Source organism: Chiloscyllium punctatum, chromosome 2 (assembly GCF_047496795.1).
Source record: "Chiloscyllium punctatum isolate Juve2018m chromosome 2, sChiPun1.3, whole genome shotgun sequence".
Taxonomy (NCBI): Eukaryota; Metazoa; Chordata; class Chondrichthyes; order Orectolobiformes; family Hemiscylliidae; genus Chiloscyllium; species Chiloscyllium punctatum.
In genome coordinates, this window is record NC_092740.1 from 143,563,920 (window position 1) to 143,583,150 (window position 19,231).

General features: G+C 40.6%; 1 protein-coding gene across 2 annotated transcripts in view; it reads right to left on the minus strand.

Annotated features, from left to right (window-relative positions):
* tnksa (tankyrase, TRF1-interacting ankyrin-related ADP-ribose polymerase a) overlaps positions 1–19,231 on the minus strand; it is a 153,933-nt gene that overhangs the window by 121,944 nt on the left and 12,758 nt on the right. For both annotated transcript variants that reach the window (XM_072589220.1, XM_072589213.1), the window contains exon 2: positions 4,435–4,659. In XM_072589220.1, the coding sequence (XP_072445321.1) occupies positions 4,435–4,659 (225 nt within the window). The remainder of the gene's footprint in view (positions 1–4,434; positions 4,660–19,231) is intronic.

Consider the following 19,231-nt stretch of genomic DNA (forward strand, 5'->3'; position numbering starts at 1 on the left):
ACAGCATTATGATTGGACTTCCCGAAATGAGGCCGGGGGATGGAGTTGTAGGCACCCTTCACAGTGGTGTAGCAGTCATCTAAAATGTTCAGGCCCGTCATGGGGCAGGTAATGTTCTGGTGGTACTTGGGCAACACCTTCCTTAAGTTGCCTTGACTGAAGTCGCCAGTCACAATAAATAGGGCCTTGGGGTGTTCAGTCTCCAGGGTGCAAGTGGTGGAGTACAGCACATCCAGAGCTTCCTTAACCTTTGCTTGTGGTGGGATGTACACAACAGTTACTACAGCAGCAGTAAATTCTTGCAGTAGATAGAAGGGACAGCATTTGATGGTGAGGACTTTAAGGTTTGGGGAACAATGGCTGCCCAGGGTTGCAATGCCCATGCACCACAAGTTGTTGATTAAAAAGCAAACCCCTCCAACCCTTCGTCTTACCAAAGGACGCGATGCAGTCCATACAATGGATAGAAAAACCATTAGCCTGAAGTGCAAAGTCAGGAATGGATGGTTTGAGCCAGGTTTCTGAAAGGTCTGTTTCTGTGTTGTACATCTCTATGAATCACTAATGGAAACACCTTCTCCATATCCACTCTATCTGAGCCTCACAGTATTCTGTAAGTTTCAATCAACTCCCCTCTCACCCTTCTAAATTCCATTACAGACAGACCCATAGTTCTCAACTGCTCCACATACAAGATTTGATTCCCAGGACCATTCTTATAAACCTCCTCTGGACCTCCCCCATCACGAGCACATTCTTCCTTGGGTACAATGTCCAAACAACTCAATATTATAAATGTAGTCTGACCAGAGCCTTATACAGCCTCAGCACATCTCTGCTCTTGCATGCTAGTAATCTTGAAATGAATGCTAACATTGCATTTACCTTCCTAACTAATCCTGCATGCTAACCTTAAGAAAATCCTGAACAAAGACTCCCAAATCCCTTCGTGCTTAAGATTCCCAAAGCCTGGTACAGTTTTGAAAACAGTGCATGCCTCTATTCTTCCTACCAAAGTGCGTAACATCACACTTTCCCACATACTATTCCATCCACCACTTCTTTGCCACTCTCTTAGCCTATCCAAATACATCTGCAGCTTGCCCATTTCCTTAACACTATCTGCCCCTTTGAAATGATATGTTTATATCATATACAAACTTAATGCCCTCAGTTACTCTGTCCAGATTATTAATGTTGAACATGAATATTTGTGGTCCCAACACTGACCCCTGTGGAATGCCACTGGTCACCATCTGTCATCCTGATAAAGACCTCTTTATCCCCATCTCTGCCTTCTAATAGTCAGCCAATCATCTCTCCATGTCAGTACCTTGCCCCTAACACCATGGGCTCTTATGTTATCCTCCTGTGTAGCACCTTGTCAAAGGCCTTCTTGAAATTCAAACGGATCTCATGTACTGGTTTCCCTTTGTCTAATTTGTTCATTATCTCAAGAATCACTACAATACATTTCATACATCTTTCTAATTATTTGCTGTACCCACATGCTAACTGAATGTGATTCACATAATGTGACAATTAGATTACTGTATCATATTATGCAGTTTTTTTCCAGCTAAATAATTTTCTGCTTTTCTGTCCTTCCCACTGTAGTCAAACTTATATTTTCCCACATTTTACTCCATATGTGGAAATTTTACTCCTTCATTTCACTGATCTATATCCCTTTGCTGACTTTGTTGTGCTCATGACAACTCCATGCTTTTGCCAAAGGCAAATGTGATTTAATAAGTTGAGTTTTTGTGATGTACCGTCCATGGAAAAAACAGCAGCAAACCCAGTCCTGTCGAGTCCACAAACAAATGAATTAATGACTAATCTTTCTGGTAATGGAGAACAGTTGTTCAGAATTCCCTTCTCTTGAAATAATATGAAATTGTTACCACACAAAAGGAACATCACCAACACCTAACACTCTCTCAACACTGCTTTGAAATACCAGGTGAAAATCCAGAAGTTATATCTGAACCCACTGTCTTGTGATTCAGGTCAAAACTAGTAGTGAGTCAAACAGACTGAACATGTCAATTCCTATCAGATGCCTAGTGATTGCAATCAACATTCCTGCTAGCCTTTTTTCCTTCCATACAAGATGTGTGTGTGGCAGCAACTTCTGGAACTGGAAAGCAATGCTGCAAATAGAAAGGGCATATTGACCACTCGAAGTGACTGTGCACATGCAGAGCTTAGAGGAAGTGTTGATTGCAAAGTGGTTAAAATCAACCATTTACAGTATGACAATAATAAGGGGTGCAGGAGCAGAGGGAATTGGGTGTAAACTAATTTTTAAAATCAACTTGCTTGAACAGGTTAGGATACACCTTCAGAGCAAATAGGGCTTGAACCTAGACCTTCTGATCCAGAGGCAGGAACAGTACACTACCACAAGAATCTTTAAGAACCTGGGCTTTTATATCCATATGCGATCGTGGATGACATGACAAGATTAGAGTGAAATTAAGAAAGTATACAGCATCTTTAACTTTATTAAAAGGAGCATAAAATTCAAAAGAACCAAAGTCATTTTAACTTATATAAGACACTAGTTTGGCCTCAAGTGAGGTATTGCATCCAGTTCTGGGTGCCACACTTCAGGAAGGCAGTGAAGGTATTAGAAAGGTACAGAAAAAAAACTCCAGAATTGTTTCAGGGATAAGGAACTTCAGTTATGAAGATAGGCTGGAGAAATTAAGACTCCTTTCGTTGGAGAAGACTGAGAAGAGACCTGATGGAGCTGTTGAAAATCATGAGGGTTCTGGACAAATTAGAGAGAAGCTATTTCCTTTCATACAAGGGTCAAAAGGGCACGGATTTAAAATAATTGGCAAAAGAAGCAAAAGCAGAATGAGAATTTTTTTTTCCCCACACAGCATATAGGTGGGATCCAGAATGGACCGTCTGAAAGTATGGCAGAGGCAGGTCCAATCAATGGAGTCAAAAGAGATTAATTCTATTGTAGGAAAAGGAACAATGCGCAAGGTTACAGGGATTAAGGTAGAGAATAGCCCTAGAGAATGCTCAGAAACTGGTATAGACAACTGGGCTGAATGGTCTCCTTCTGTGCTGAAATAATGGTAATTACTATCTTAATTAAGTTATAAAAACGCTGTAGGCTGAACATTAACTCTGACAGGGCTAAAATCAATTAAGAACTGCAGCGTGAATTGTTTAATGCAATAAAAGCAAAACAACCTCAAATAAAAGCTTGCCTCACTATAGGAAATCAGTTCAGCCAGTGACCAACTAAATTCCTAACCCAGCTCTTTACCAAAGGACCATTAAGTAACCTGCCCTCAAATCATGAGTTGAATGATTCAATGGGAAGAAAAATCAAGCCAGTGACTCCCTGACTACAGTGGAGCAAAAGCACTTAAATTAATGTTAATATTTTCTGGAAGTATAAAAGCAAGCATCGGAGCTGAAATGTAAACTGATGATATGTAACATGAACAATTGCCTTGCAACGGTCACATTTTCAATAAAAGGAAGTAGACGCTGTCAAGCTGCATCAAGATTTGCAAATAATTCAATGTTTAAAACAATGTTTATTACAAGATAATTAATTCTAGTTTCAAGGGCAAAATTAGTGTGTTCTCCAAAAAGATGGAAACAATATCAAAAATGGCAAAAATCTAAACATCCTGGTTGCATGTTCTTCCCGCTCCTTTAGTGAATAAACAGTACTTCTATCTTTCTCCAGAGATTTGAGCTTGCATAAAAAGAGCTTTAATGTTTCTCTCCTTTGTAATAAAAGTTATGAGTGTCTTCTATGTTAGCACTTTCATTAATGCCAAGTTTGTGCATGTTTTACATGTTATGTATCTATAACTAACATTGATTTGGAATATTTAGCCCTTTTTTAAGTTTCTGGTCAGCTACTGCTGAATTTTCAAAACAGGACTAAATATTTCAAACTGAAACTATTCTATTCATTAAGTTTCTATTCCCTTTACCAAATTTATCATTGGCACGTTAATCAAAATCCCCTTCATTTTTGTGAAGATCTGCCACTTTCAAAACATCGCATTGAGAACGTTTTCTAGCTCTATGCACTCTTCAGCTTTGATCATTTGGGGAGGCAGTGGCACAGTGGCAACGTCATTGGACTAGCTTTCCAAAACCCCAGATCAATGTTCTAGGGACATGGGTCCAAATCTGTCGATGCCAGATGGAGAAATTTGAAATAAAGAGTACCATGCAATCACTGTCGATTGCTGTAAAAACCCAGCTAGGTCATTAATATCTTATAAGGAAGCAAATCTGCCAACCTTACCTACTCTGGCCTGTATGTGATTCCAAACCCAGAGTGACTCTTAAGTACCCTCTGAGCAATTAGGGATGGGCAGTAAATGAACATCCTACATCTTGCCAATGATATTTTTAAAAATTCCAAAATTTCAAACTACTTACCAATACAGACATCAATCTTTCCTTTGATTGCTGCTTCATGTAAGGGAGTATAATTCCAGTTGTCTCGAGCATTTGAATCTGCCCCATGGCACAGCAGCAAACTGACCACTTCTGCGTGCCCAAACGAACAGGCGTTATGAAGTGGAATCAGACCACCATCATCCCGTGCGTGAACATTTGCACCATTTTGTAAGAGATGTTCTACAACATCTTTCCTGCCAAATCCTGCAATAAGATACAAAATTTAGAGACTGAATCAAAACTGTAACTGCCAAATATTTCAGAAATATCAAGTCAAAAAGAATTCAAATGTTAATGTTATAGCATTTCACCTTTGGATTTCTAAGCTTGCATGGGAAAACTATTTTCCATGCAGGACAAACTTTCAGAAAATTACATGCAAATTATATATACATAAATATATACATCTTTTCTAAAATATTAGATTTCATTTATAAAAAAAGAAATTCTTTCAAATTTGACAGCTACTCTGAATTTTGAACAACAAGAATGTTTTGCATTACATTTCCCTAAAGCTTCAATCAATATTTGGAAGGTAGTGCTTCCCTCGGTGACCCCATTCCAAGTTTGAAGTGCTGTCATAACTCCTCAGTGAAAACTGAAAGGTTGGTGGGGAACACCTCCGAAAGTCGAAGTTTGGGGAAGAGGACATCTTTGAATAGGGGAAGGAGAGGTGGGCCCGCTGCTGTCTGAGCTTGTAACCCAAATATTTCAATTCCTGATACCAGTTAGGTTCCTGCCCTGTCACTTTGGAAAAAGATCTGCCACAGGGCACTGGGAGGAGTGTGATCCAATATAAAATACAGCGCATTTGAAATAATAGCAATTGTCACAAAAACAAATGTCTGACAAATCATAGAATTCCTACAGTGTGGAAACAGGCCATTTGGCCCAACATATCCACACCGACCCTCCAAAGAATAACCACCCAGACCCATTCCTTTACCCTATTATTCTACAAATACCCTAACTAATGCACTTAACCTACACATCTCTGAACACTCGTGGCAATTTAGGATGGCCAATTCACCTAACCGGCACATCTTTGGATTGTGGGAGGAGACTGGAGCACCCGGAAGAAACCTACCCATTCACAGAGAGAACATAAAAACTCCACACAGACAGATGCCAGAGGTTGGAATTGAACCGGGGTCCCAGGCGCTGTGAGGCACTGAGCTACTGTGACACCCAAATATTCAAGATCTCAAGGATAACTAGGAATAGGCAATAAATGTTGGCCCAAAGCCCACAACCCTATGTTTGAATTTTTTTTTAAATCAAAATATAATGCAGCAGGATCATCTGTAATCATCTTCGCTCCCTCTCCTCACTAAAATCACTGCAAATTCGAGGCAAAAGTTTACTTTATATCAAAAACAATCATGCTTCACATTTAAACACTCATCACTCTAACAATTTGTGTGGCACAATTATTGCAAAACAGAGCATCAACAAATCTCAATCCACAAGACCATATCCATTTAGTGCCATTAGTTGAAAAAAAAAATGTAGTTTCACAAGGGAAACATGGCAAGTTTAAAGTAGGAAGTGTGTATTTTTGAACACACATTAGGAAATATTCAGGCGCACAGGTAGTGCCTTTAGAGTAACTTTTTTAAAAAGTAGGCTTATGACAGAACTAATTGCCCTTTTCACTACCTTTAAGCAACTTCCCTCGCTTTAAACGCTGTTTCATCCAGTTTGATTAACCTCTCTAAACTCTCACTCTCTTCCACAAATGGCTGCAAGTAAACAGTCATGATTTCAATTTCTGCCTTTAGGTAATGTTGCAGCACCACCTATGACAAAACACATTAATTACACAAATCAACAGTGTCCCAAATAAATAACTTTTGTTGTTCAAGATTCAAACCTACCGAGCTTGAAACAAACTAAACTGTAACATGCAACGGTTTGCTTTCCAAGTTTTCCACTTTGGATCAAGTTAGCCTTAAAGCACTGCTTGGTATTTGCTAAAAACTTAGTGAATCACCTTTTTGGAAGAAGGTTAAAAATCACAACACCAGGTTACTGTCCAACAGGTTTACTTGGAAGCACTAGCTTTTGCAGCACTGCTCCTTCATCAGGTGGTTGTGGATTTTGTTGCAAAGTTTGTAAATTCCACTCTGGAAATAGAAGTAGTTGGATACAGACAGACTCTGACCTCACACCTTCAATCCATTGTCTAAGCTGAGGTATAAGGCCATAAGTTACCTTGAGAAGGTGACTTGAAAGAAATACTGGAATTTACACATTAATGAACCAAAACCTGCAACCCATTCCAAAAAATGGAAGACTTAACAATCCAGGTTTGTTCAATATATCACTATATGACACCGTAATCTTTTGCTCTAAATTCTGTCTCATATGATCTTATACTCCACAACCACCTGAAGAAGCAGAACTCCAAAAGCTAGTGCTTCCAAATAAACCTGTTGGCCTATAACCTGGTGATGTGTGATTTTTAACTTTGCCCACCCCAGTCCAACACCGGCACCTCCACATCATGGCTTTTCTGAAGAGGTCAGCCTCTAATCCCACTGACCGACAGCAAATACAATAATTGGGAGAACAAGTGTGAAGACTTAATCTATTTGGTATGCACAGCTGCCTTAGCATATGACTATAAATATTTTCATGACATTTTACAGAGCATGTCTTTTTAAAACAGGGTGTTTTACCTCCATCAACATCGACCTGGCAAAGGAAACACTTACCACACTTTTAGAAGAGACCATCACAAAACACACCAACCACCAATCACATTACCAATGAAATCATCATGAAGCTAATGGACCTCACCACCCACTTCACTTTCAACAACATAGTCTACACACAAACCAACGGCACACCCATGGGATCTCCGCTATCAGGATTCATAGCAGAAGCAGTAATGCAAAGACTAGAACAAACAGCCCTACCAACCATCAAACCAAAAATCTGGGTCCGCTATGTAGATGACAAAGGTGTCATCACAAAATGAAACAAGATAGAAGAGACATTTAACATCATCAACAACAACCTCCTAGACATAAAGTTCACCAAGGAGGAAGAAACCGACTACAAACTCGCATTCCTGGACGTCACAGTCGAAAGAAAGGACAACGGAGAACTATAAACCTGCGTATACAGAAAACTGACAAACATTGACCAAATACTTAACTACACCAGCAACCATCCCAACACACACAAACAAAGCTGTATCAGAACACTATTCCAACGAGCCACCACACACTGCAGCACAGACAAACTTCGGAAAACAGAGAACCACCTATACAACATGTTCATGAAGAACGGATACTCAAAAGATACAGTGCGCAGATTCCTCAAGAACAAACCACGACAAGCAGACCAAACTCAGCCAGAAACCCTAACCACCTTACCATACATCAAAGAAGTTTCAGAAATGACAGCCTGACTACTAAGACCCCTCGGAATCCTAGTAGCACACAAACCAACCAACACTCTCAAACAAAAACTAAAACTTAAAAGACCCAGTACAACCCATGGACAAAACCAACATCATCTACAAAATTCCATGTAAGGACTGCCACAAACACTACGTAGGACAAACAGGAAGAAAGTTAGCCACCAGGATACACGAACACCAGCTAGCCACAAAAAGACAACCCTCTCTCCCTCGTAGCCCTACACACGGATGAAAAAAACCACCATTTTGACTGGGACAACACATCTATCCTGGGACAGGCTAAGCAAAGACATGCCAGAGAATTCCTAGAGGTCTGGCACTCCAACCACAACGCCATAAACAAACACATAGATCTAGATGCCATCTATCAAACCCTCAGAAAACAAACAGGAAATGACGTCACCATAAACCCCAGGAACTCCATCCAGGAGAAAGATATAAAATAGAAAGCAGGAGACAACAGCTTCACTTCACTTGGAGGTCGCCACTGATGATGTTACCTAGCCAGGTAATGAAACGTCTGGATATCAAACCTACAGCTCAGCGAGCAAACCTACACCCTAAACCTGTATTACTATTTATCAGAAATAATATAACTGTCGTCAAACTTTCAAAATTCAATTATTAATGGTTCAAATAGCTGTTTATATTATGCTTGCTATGGCTGTCAGGTTACTTGCATTTCAAGACATACAGCAGTCTTTCCCATTTCAGCCCACAGTTTTTACAAACAATAAAAAGACATGATCTTTACATAATGCAAACTATTCTTTATGAAATCAACATTTTGACAACATTATACTGTAGATGAGATTTATAAACTGATTTTTTTAAACAAAATAATTTATGCAATTTATCAAAACAAATCACACTGGAGCAAACTGCTGCATTTTTCACATCCTATACAAATAACGCAGTTACATTTCAATGAAAGCATGCAAACTTTATTATGACATGGAGTAGCCGGTGTTGGACTGGGGTGGACAAAGTTAAAAACCACACGACACCAGGTTATTTTATTACAGAGTCAATGAATCAGAGATGTACAGCACGGAAACAGACCCTTTGGTCCAACTCATCCATGCCAACCAGATATCCCAATCCAATCTAGCCCCACCTGCCAGCACCTGGCCCATATTCCTCCAAACTCTTCCTGTTCATATACCCATCCAGATGCCTTTTAAATGTTGCAATTGTACTAGCCTCCACCACTTCCTCAGGCAGCTCATTCCATACACATACCACCCTGAGTGAAGTTGCCCCTTAGGTCTCGTGTCTTCCCCCCACCTAAACCTATGCCCTCTAGTTCTGGAATCCCCCATCCCAGGGAAAAGACTTTGTCTATTTATCCTATCCATGCCCTTCATGATTTTATAAACCTCTAGAAGATCACCCCTTCAGCCTCAGATGCTCCAAGGAAAACAGCCCTAGCCTATTCAGCCTCTTCCTGTAGCTCAAATCCTCCAACCCGGGCACCATTCTTGTAAATCGTTTTTGAACCCTTTCAAATTTCACAGCATCTCTCCAAAAGGAAGGAGACCAGAATGGCACACAATATTCTATCAGTGGCCTAACAAATGTCCTGTACACCTACAACATGACCCCCCAACTCCTGTAATCCATACGCTGACCAATAAAAGGAAAGCATACCAAACGTCTTCTTCACTATCCTATCTACCTGCGACTCCACTTTCAAGGGGCTATGAACCTGCACTCCAAGGTCTCTTGGTTCAGTAACACTTCCTAGGGCCTTACCATTAAGTGCACAAGTCCTGCTAAGATCAAGATTAAACTCCATCTGCTACTTCTCAGCCCTCTGGCCCACCTGACCAGATCCCATTGTAATCTAAGGTGACCTTCTTCGCTGTCCACTACACCTCCAATTTTGGGGTCATCTGCAAACTTACTTACTGTACCTCTTATGCTCACATCCAAATCATTTATATAAATGATGAAAAGTAGTGGACCCAGCACCAATCCTTGTGGCACTCCACTGGTCACAGGCCTCCAGTCTGAAAAACAACCCTCCACCGCCACCTTCGGTCTTCTACCTTTGAGCCAGTTCTGTATCTAAATGGCTAGTTCTCCCTGTATTCCATGCGATCTAACCTTGCTCACCAGTCTCCCATGGAGAACCTTGTTGAACGCCTTACCAAAGTCCATACAGATCACATCTACCACTCTGCCCTCAATCCTCTTTGTTATTTCTTCAAAAAACTCAATCAAGTTTGAGACACATGACGCTCCCTCATCAGTCCTTGCCTTTCCAAACACATGCACATCCTGTCCCTCAGGATTCCCTTCAACAATGTTCCCACCACTGATGTCAGGCTCACTGATCTATAGTTCCCTGGCTTGTCCTTACCACATTTCTTAAACAGTGGCACCACGTTAGCCAACCTCCAGTCTTCCGGCATCTCACCTGTGACTATCTCAGTAAGATCCAGAAGACATGGATGTTCTAATTGCTGTTATCAAAAGGCAAAAATTCTCATCAATTCTAGGCACAGATTTATGGTTCCACTCAGGTATTGTCCACTTTCAATAAAACAACTTCTTAGAACTGCAATTTATGTCACAATACGTGGAATGCAATTTACCTTACACTGGAAGTACTCCTGAATACTCCCAGGGGCAAGATAAGATCAGCAATATAAAAGGAAAACAAAAATTGTCCTGTCCACCACCTTAGTTGACAATTCAACAAGACAGGACACTAATATGAAACCAAGAAAGTCATGTTATTTCTCCGGAAGAAGTTGATCTGTGCGACATTAATAATTGGAGGATATTATCATTTGAGAACAAGGACTGCCCTCCATGTGGGCCAAGGTTCAAGGAAGGCCAACTTAGACTAGCTTGCACACCTGCAGATGAATGGAGCTGACAAATTGCTGACCAATCTGAGGAAGATTATAAAAATGCTTGGTGTGTTTATCCAAATAAACAGCTATATTGCATGGCATGAAAAATGATTGCTAAGGAGAGTCCACAAAGTGATTATAAATGTAAGAGTACCTGTCATCTTAAGTGTTATGCAAAAAAAAAATTGAGAAGATGCAGAGAAGATTTCCAGAATGGTTTCAGGAATGAAGGAAATTAGCTACAAGGTTATGTTGGAAAAGCTGGTGTTGTCCTCTTTGAAATATCGGACAGATCAGCTAGATAATAGTTAGAAAAAGAAACTGTTCCCATAAGCTGATGGTAAAAGATCTAGAAGAGAATGATCTCGGGTCAGAGACAAGTTGTGCAGCGAATATGTGAGAAAGAAGGTTTTGCGTAACAAGTACTCCATGATCTGAACTGACTACCTACAAATGTAGTGAAAGCAAAGACCATCACAGATACAATGCTTCGACACAAGGGAAGTCAACTTAAATGTTTTCTACGGATAACACCAGGGAAAAGGGCTGATTGGATTTTTTGCAGAGATGGACTCGATGGGCAGAATAGTCCTGCTTTGCCAGACTTCACCCTATTAGTTTATTTCATAAGCCCATTCTGAGCATCAATATCCTAAACCTTAGAATCCAGCTCTCCCACTGGTACGCTGATCCACCAAATCACCTACGTGTTCTCATTTTTTATTTGGTGTGTATCTGCAGTTTTTTTTTCCATCTCACCTTGGTACAAAAATCTTATTATCTTTTTACCAATTTCTACACAACTTGTGTTTACTTTGATAGTTATATATAGGATCTCATTAGTAGCTTCTGATAAATCACTAACACTAGTGCCCTGCTAGAAACCGGTCTAATCAGATAATTTATTCTCTTTGTCCTTTTGCTCTATTCTTCCAATCTTACCAAACTACTTACTTCTGTCTTCCCATGCACACACAAGCATTATAACTTCACTGTCTTTTTTTTTCCAAGTTACAGACTGACCTGCTGGCTCCCAGCATTTCCTTTAATGACTTAGTGCATTTGGAATTTCTCATTTTTACTTGAACAGTACTTTTCAAGATTTCTACAACACAGCTCTTGAGCATGCCCTTGTTCTTACAGCCTCAAGTAATTTTTGTTTTCTTTTATCAGTAGTAAAATCTTCTGCTTGTGCAACGCATTTACATTAGCAAGACCTCGAAAGGAGATTAATCCCTTCATTGGATTTCCCCACTTGGGGGCACTGTTGGTTTATATTTGTATTAGAGTTATAGAATTGTACATCATGGAAAAAGACCCTTCGGTCCAATTTGTCCATGCTGATCAGATATCCGAAATTAATCTAGTCCTATTTGCTAGCATTTGACCAAATCCCTCTAACCAATTAGACAGACAAAACAAGTTTCGCAACCCCATAAAATTCTGTTCCCACTTAACATCCTAAAAAGAGCATATTTTATCTCAAAGATTACATGATAAGTGAATCCTGCAGAATTCAAACTAAACACAACCAGCTACAAGGCCCAACAAATTACCTGGCAGACAGGGTTGGGGATGGGCAGGGTTCGCATGCAGTGTCCTGCTGCTTAGTCTCCTGAACAAGGAGCAGACTTAACAGAAAACTCTGAGTCCCAGAGGAAATCAATTAACCAAATAATCAATTATCTGAAAGAAATAGTGCCCGCCCATCTCGTTCAGACAATCGAAGTTCCTCTGTCTAATATGGGAAAATGTGAAATGTTCACTTTGGCAGGAAGGGTAGAAGTAAAACTTAAATGGAGAAAGACTGAAGAATTCGGAGATGCAGAGCGATCTAGACATTCAAGTGCAGGATTCACAAAAAGCTAGCATGCAGGTCCAACACACAATCAAGAAAAGCTAATGGGGTGCTATCTTTCATTTCAAGGGGTAATGAACATAAAAGTCATGCTTGAGTTATCCAGGGAATTGGTGAGACCATGTTTCGAATACTGTGTAGCTTCGGTCTCCTTATTTAAAGGAGAATGCAAGTGCATTGGAGGTGGTTTAGAGAAGGTTTGCTGCAGTTATACTTGGAACGAGTGGGGGTTGCTTTCAGAGCAGAAGTTAGATAGGCTAGATTTGCTTCCACTTGAGTTTTGAAGATTAAAGAGTGACTTAATTAAAGTTATAAGATTCTAAACAGTCTTGACAGGGTGGACAAGTAAAGGATATTACTTCTTGTGTTAAAGTACTTGCAGGTGTATCCAAAACTGAAGGACACTTAGAATCAAGTTGGCCTTTTAGGACAGATGGTGAGAACTTCTTACACAACTTGGGGATGTTGCCTCAGAAGGCAGTCAAAGTGGGGTCAATGAATACTTTCTGTTAGGTGGCAGTGAATAGGAATATGGAATTCAAAACACAAACAGATCAGCCACCATCTTATTGAATAGCAGAGCAAGATCAACAGGTAGAATTGAATACTTCTGCTCCTAATTTGTATGTTAGTAATCCCCCCAACCTCATCTTGACCTGACATTTCCTAATGCCACTAAACGAGATAATCCACCAAAATGAACTAACACTCCCCTCCTGCCAACCTGACATTCCAGCCTATCATTCCCATCAGTCCCAATACATATCTGAATCCTTCCTGGCCTATCCTAAGCACTAACCCAGCACACTACTCAATCCCGATCATCCAACTGGCACACTAGCAATACTTTTTCCACACATCGGACACATCATCCAAACACTTCACTCATCTATCACACTACACACAAACTTCACTCACCTGGCACGTTGCCAGTAATCTCCAGTGCAAAAAACATCTAAAAACAAGTGGGTACTTTTTAAAAACGCAAACAGGGTCAGAACATCTGGTCAAATATGCTGAAATACTGGGAGATGGCCCTCCTGCACAATAGCAAGTTCACATGGTCAACATTTAATTCAACAAGGGAATTTAAATGCAACAAAATAGTCACTGGATTTCTGAGACTGAAGAACTTAAATATTCCATATTTACAAGGTATTTGTCAACATTGGGAATTCTGTCAGATTCTTCAATAAAGCCAGTAAGGAGCTTTAACATGAAATGCAAATTGAGCACTATTGCCTATAACTGATGAGTAACGCAAGGGTACTAAGTTCACAATTCACTTTTCTAAGTCAGTCAAAAATCTAATGGGTCTTGGTTAGGCTCGCCTCCCTTTAAAAGTAGCTTGGGAATCAGAGGAAAGAGGGAAAATTTGTTCCCATGGGAACAAATTATCCAGTTTTGACATGTTCCTGAGCAACAACAGCTAGTTGTTTGTGCCTCCAAACAGACATATTTTTAGTAACACAACAACTTCTAAGTCACTGGCAAGTGAATCATTGACTCCTGTGGGTGTACCAGAGGCAGAGTCAGCTGCTACATTCCCTTTGCTGGATAAGCATTAAATTGAGAAGCTGATTCTGCTAATTTGCTCAATGAGTAAAACTTGGATTACGGATAAAAATCAAAACACCTGTATTTTTCAAAGTTTAAGCCCGCTGATAGGTTATTTTTATTCATTTGTAGAATGCGGGCGTCACTGGTTGGCCAGCAGTTATTCGGTAAACACAATGACTGCAGATGCTGGAAACCAGATTCTGGATTAGTGGTGCTGGAAGAGCACAGCAGTTCAGGCAGCATCCAAGTAGCTTCGAAATCGACGTTTCAGGCAAAAGCCCTTCATCAGGCCAGCAGTTATTCCCCTCCCTAGTTACCATTGAGAAGGGGCAGAGGTCATATTACCTCTTATTCCTGATGGTCATAGCCTGGCATTTGTGTGGTGCGAACGTGACTTGTCACTTGTCAGCCTAAGCCTGGATACCGTCCAAAACTTATTGCATTTGAACACTGGTTGTTTCAGTATCTGAGAAGTCACAATGGTACTGAACACTGCAATCATTAGCGAACATGCCCACTTCTGACCTTATGATGGACGGAATGGTGTAGAACCTGTGTGGGTAGAATTGAGGAACAGCAAAAGGTTAAAAAAAAACCTAGTTAGAGTAACATACAGGCCTCCCAACAGTAGTCAGGAGCTGGGGTGCAAGATACATTAGGAGATAGAAAAGATGTGTAGGAAAGATAAAGTTAAAGTGATCACGGGGGATTTCACTATGTTGATGGATTGGGAAAATCAGGTTGGTAGTGGATTGCAGGAAAAATAATTTTTGCAATGTCTAAAATATGGCTTCTACAAGAGCAGCTTGAGATGGAGCCCAATAGCAAACAGGTAATACTGGATTTAATGCTGTGCAGTGAGACAGGTTTGATAAAAGGGGCTTATGGTGAAGGAACCCTTAGAAGCAGAGATCATAATATGAATTTATTCTGCAATTTGAGAGGGAGGAGATAGCAGAGGTCATGGAATTACAGCTGAATAAAGACAACTACAAAGGCATGAGGAAGTTGCTGGAGGGACGGATTGGGAGAGGAGGCTAGCAAAAAAGACAGTGGAACAGCAATGGCAGGTGTTTTTGCAAGTAATTCAGGAGACACAAAGATTCATCCTAAGGAAAAAGAAGCATGGTGCAGGGAGGATGAGGCAACCATAGCTGACAAGGGAAGTCAGGGATAGCATAAAAGCAAATAGAAAGCATACAATGTGACCAACAGCCGTGGGAAACCAGAGGATTGGGAAGCTTACAAAGACCAACAGAAGGCAACAAACAAAAAGGAGGGATAAGATTATGTATGAAGGTAAGCTAGCCAGTAATATAAAAGGAAGACTGGAAGAGTTTCCTTTAGCTATGCAAAGAGCAAAAGAGAGGCAAAAGTGAACATTGGGCCGCTGGAAAATATTGCTGGAGAAATAGTGGGGAACAAGGAAATGGCGGAGGAACTGAAAAATTACTTTGCGTCAGTGTTCACGGTGGAAGACATGAGTGAGAGCGCAGAGCTGAGTATGGTGGTCTTTATCAAGGAGAAGGTGCTAGGAAATTTGAATGGCCTGAAGGTGGATAAATCACCTGGACCAGATGGACTACACCTTAGAGTTCAAGGGAGATAGCTGAAGAGTTAGTGGAGGTATTAGTGGTGATCTTTCAAGAATTGCTAGAATCAGGGAAGGTCCTAGAGGACTGGAAAATCACTAACGTTACACTGTTGTTTAAAAAGGGAGTACGGCAAAAGTCAGAAAGTTACAAACCCATTAGCTTAACCTTGGTCATGGGTAGGATCCTGGAAGCTTAACCTTGGTCCTGGTTAAGATCCTGGAATCCATCGTGAAGGATGAGATTTCTGAATACTTGGAAGTGTATGGTAAATTAGGGCAAAGTCAACATGGTTTCATCAAGGGAAGGTCATGCCTGACAATTCTGTTAGAATTCTTTGAGGAAGTAATGAGCAGGTTAGACCAAGGAGTGCCAGTGAATGTCATCTATCTGCACTTCAAGAAGGCCTTTGACAAGTTGCTGCACAGGAGGCTGCTCTTAGTAAGATAAGGGACCATAGTATGAGAGGCAAGGAGCTAGCATGGTAGAAATCAGAGAGTGGGGATAAAAGGGTCCTTCTCAGGATGACAGCCTGTGATAAGGGTTGCTCCGCAAGGCTCAGTGTTGGGACTGCAACTTTTCACTTCATACATTAATGATCTAGATGAAGGAACTGAGTGCATTCTGGCTAAGTTTGCAGACAATACAAAAGTAGGTAGAGGGACAGATAGCACTGGGGAGGTGAAGAGGCTGCAGAGGGATTCAGACAAGTTAGGAGAATGGGCAAAGAAATGGCAGATCGAATACAAATGTGGGAAAGTGTGAGGTCATTCACAATGGTAGGAAGAGTACAGGTATGGACAATTTCCTAAATAGGGAGAAAATTCAGAAGTCTGAAGTGCAAAGAGATTTGGGAGTTCTAGTCCAGGATTATCTCAAGGAAAACTTGCAGGTTGAGCCAGTAGTTATGAAGGCAAATGCAATCATAGCATTTATTTTGAGAGGATGTGAATATAAAAGCAGTCATGTACTTCTGAGGCTTTAAAAGGCTCTGGTCAGACCACATTTGGAGTACTGTGCGCAGTTTTGGGCCCCATATCTCAGGAAGAATGGGCCAACCCTGGAGCATGTTCAGAGGAGGTTCACAAGAATGGTCCCTAGAATGAAAAGCTTAATATAGAGGAACATTTAAGGACTGTGGGTCTACATTCAAATGGAGATTAGAAGGATATGGAGGGGATCTAATTGAAACATACCAGAATTCTGAATGGCCTGGACAGAGTGGATGTTTGGAAGATGTTTCCATTGGTAGGAGTGACGAGAATCAGAGGGCATCGACTTAGTGTAAAGGGAAGACCTTTCAGAATGGAGATTAGGGGAAACTTCAGCCAGACTGTAGTGAATTTAAAGAATTCATTGTCACAGAAGGTTATACAGACCAGATCATTGAGCACATTTAAGAATGAGATAGATAGGTTCTTGAGTATCAAGGGAATCAAGGGTTACAGGAAGAAAGCGGGAGAATAGGGTTGAGAAACTTATCAGCCATATTGAATGGCTTAAATTTCTTATCCTATGTCTTATAACCTTTGCAGTATCCAGCATCTTCAACCTTTTCTTGGTATCATGTGATACAAACTGAATTAGCTGAAGATTGATAACTCTAATGTTGGGGACCACTGGAAGCAGCCAAGATGGATGATCCATCTTTCTCTATCGACCCAATTTTCATCAAAATATGGGTCAGTGAACTTTCCTTTCTAAACCTCACATTAGCATGTTATTGATGGTCCTCACTCCTCAGATACTTCAAACTGTCATCCCTATAACATCAACTACATCCCCAATTTACCTTTCCTAAGAGATTCTCATCTTCCAAATCTACATTCTTTCCCTCCCACTAAGAAATTTATACCCAAATCCCTCCTACTGCTGTCCGTCCCAGTCATACTATCAAAATAAATCTCAGAATCACAAATCACACTCCAGGTAACTGTATATTTTCCCCAAAATCAAACTAGTTAGGGTGCGGAGATTCCTGTTACCTCACTATAAAGGAACAGAATATGAAAGTAACCAAACTATTCAATAGCCAAAATGAACAGACACATGTTTGGCCAATACAAGGTTTGGGACTATGGAATGCTGCCATTGCTGAGACATTCTCCAGTTCATTGGTGGAATAAAACCGTTCATTCAAACCCATTTACTTACTCACCAGGTATGAAGAAAGCACACAAATGACTGAAATTTCTCAGCCTGAATTTTAACATTTTCATAACCCTCCAAGGTCTCACTCCTCCCTGGTTGAGAGCCAAGGTAACTTACTTTTGTGAAACACCTGTACCCCACATTAACTGATGGTTTGGAGTTTCTGGGCTCTGCTTTCAATTTCAGAATATTTTCAGGTTTCATGCATCTTTGCTATGCAGCTAGTAAAACTTGAGAGTCTATATGATTTCAAAGCTTTGTGGACTAGTGTAAAAGCTTTTTTTTAAGCAAAGTGGAATTAACATTGTGAAAACAAACGGAAGACAAGTTTTTCTTTTAAACACACAACTGTCACCAGGGTGTTCACTACTTCCATACAGTACAGAGTGAGTGAATGGATATAGAAATGTCATACCTTAGCCATGCAGGTGGGCGGAGCAGCATAGCTTCGCATATCAAGTGTTCAGGGGACACCAGGTAGCTGGATGGGACAGGACAAAGAATCCCTTCTTTTATTTTGCAGCTGGGGCAGTACGCACCCGAGGGGTCTTTTAAAAAAGCTTGCCATTGCAGCTAATAACACCTATGCCTGTGTCTGGATTCTTCTGCAGACCAACTAGCCTGACTTTAGCAGATACATGCCCTCTAACCAAAAAAAGTCATCTCTGGAGTCAGCATTTCTCAAGGCAAACACAATAAGCCAGGAATTTTCTCAACTCCTGCTGCCCCTTTAATGAAATGCACAGTTTTCAAAGAGACATTACTAAAGGAGAAGAGGGTGTGAAAAGCATCCCCCCAACCAATTCATGCCAATGCAATTCCAAACTAAACTTGTCCCACCTGCCAGGCTCATATCTCTCCAAACCTTTCCTATTCATGTTTGTATCCAAATATCTTTCAAACATTGCGACAGTACCCACATCCACCACTTCCTCAGGAGAAATGTTCCCCACACACAAACCAGATTGTATGTAAACAATTTGCCCCTCAGTGTGAGCAGACAGTCCACAAATAAGGAGTAGGAGGCCCAAGGAGTGTCAGCTGGCAGTTCTCTAGGTGATCAGTTAAGAAGAATTAAAGGAGATCTAATTGACGTATATAAGATGCTAAAGGGGATTGACAAAATAGACACAGAGAATATTTCCTCTCGTGTGGCAATCCAGAATCAAAGGTCATTGCTCCTATATTCCTAGCATTGACTGAAACACAAGTGACAATACTCTTAGTGAATCCTACTCGCTTGACTACCATTTACATGAACTGTCCCAAACTGTCATACTGGCACTGTGGCCAAATTACAATTGGCCAATATTCCCTTTTT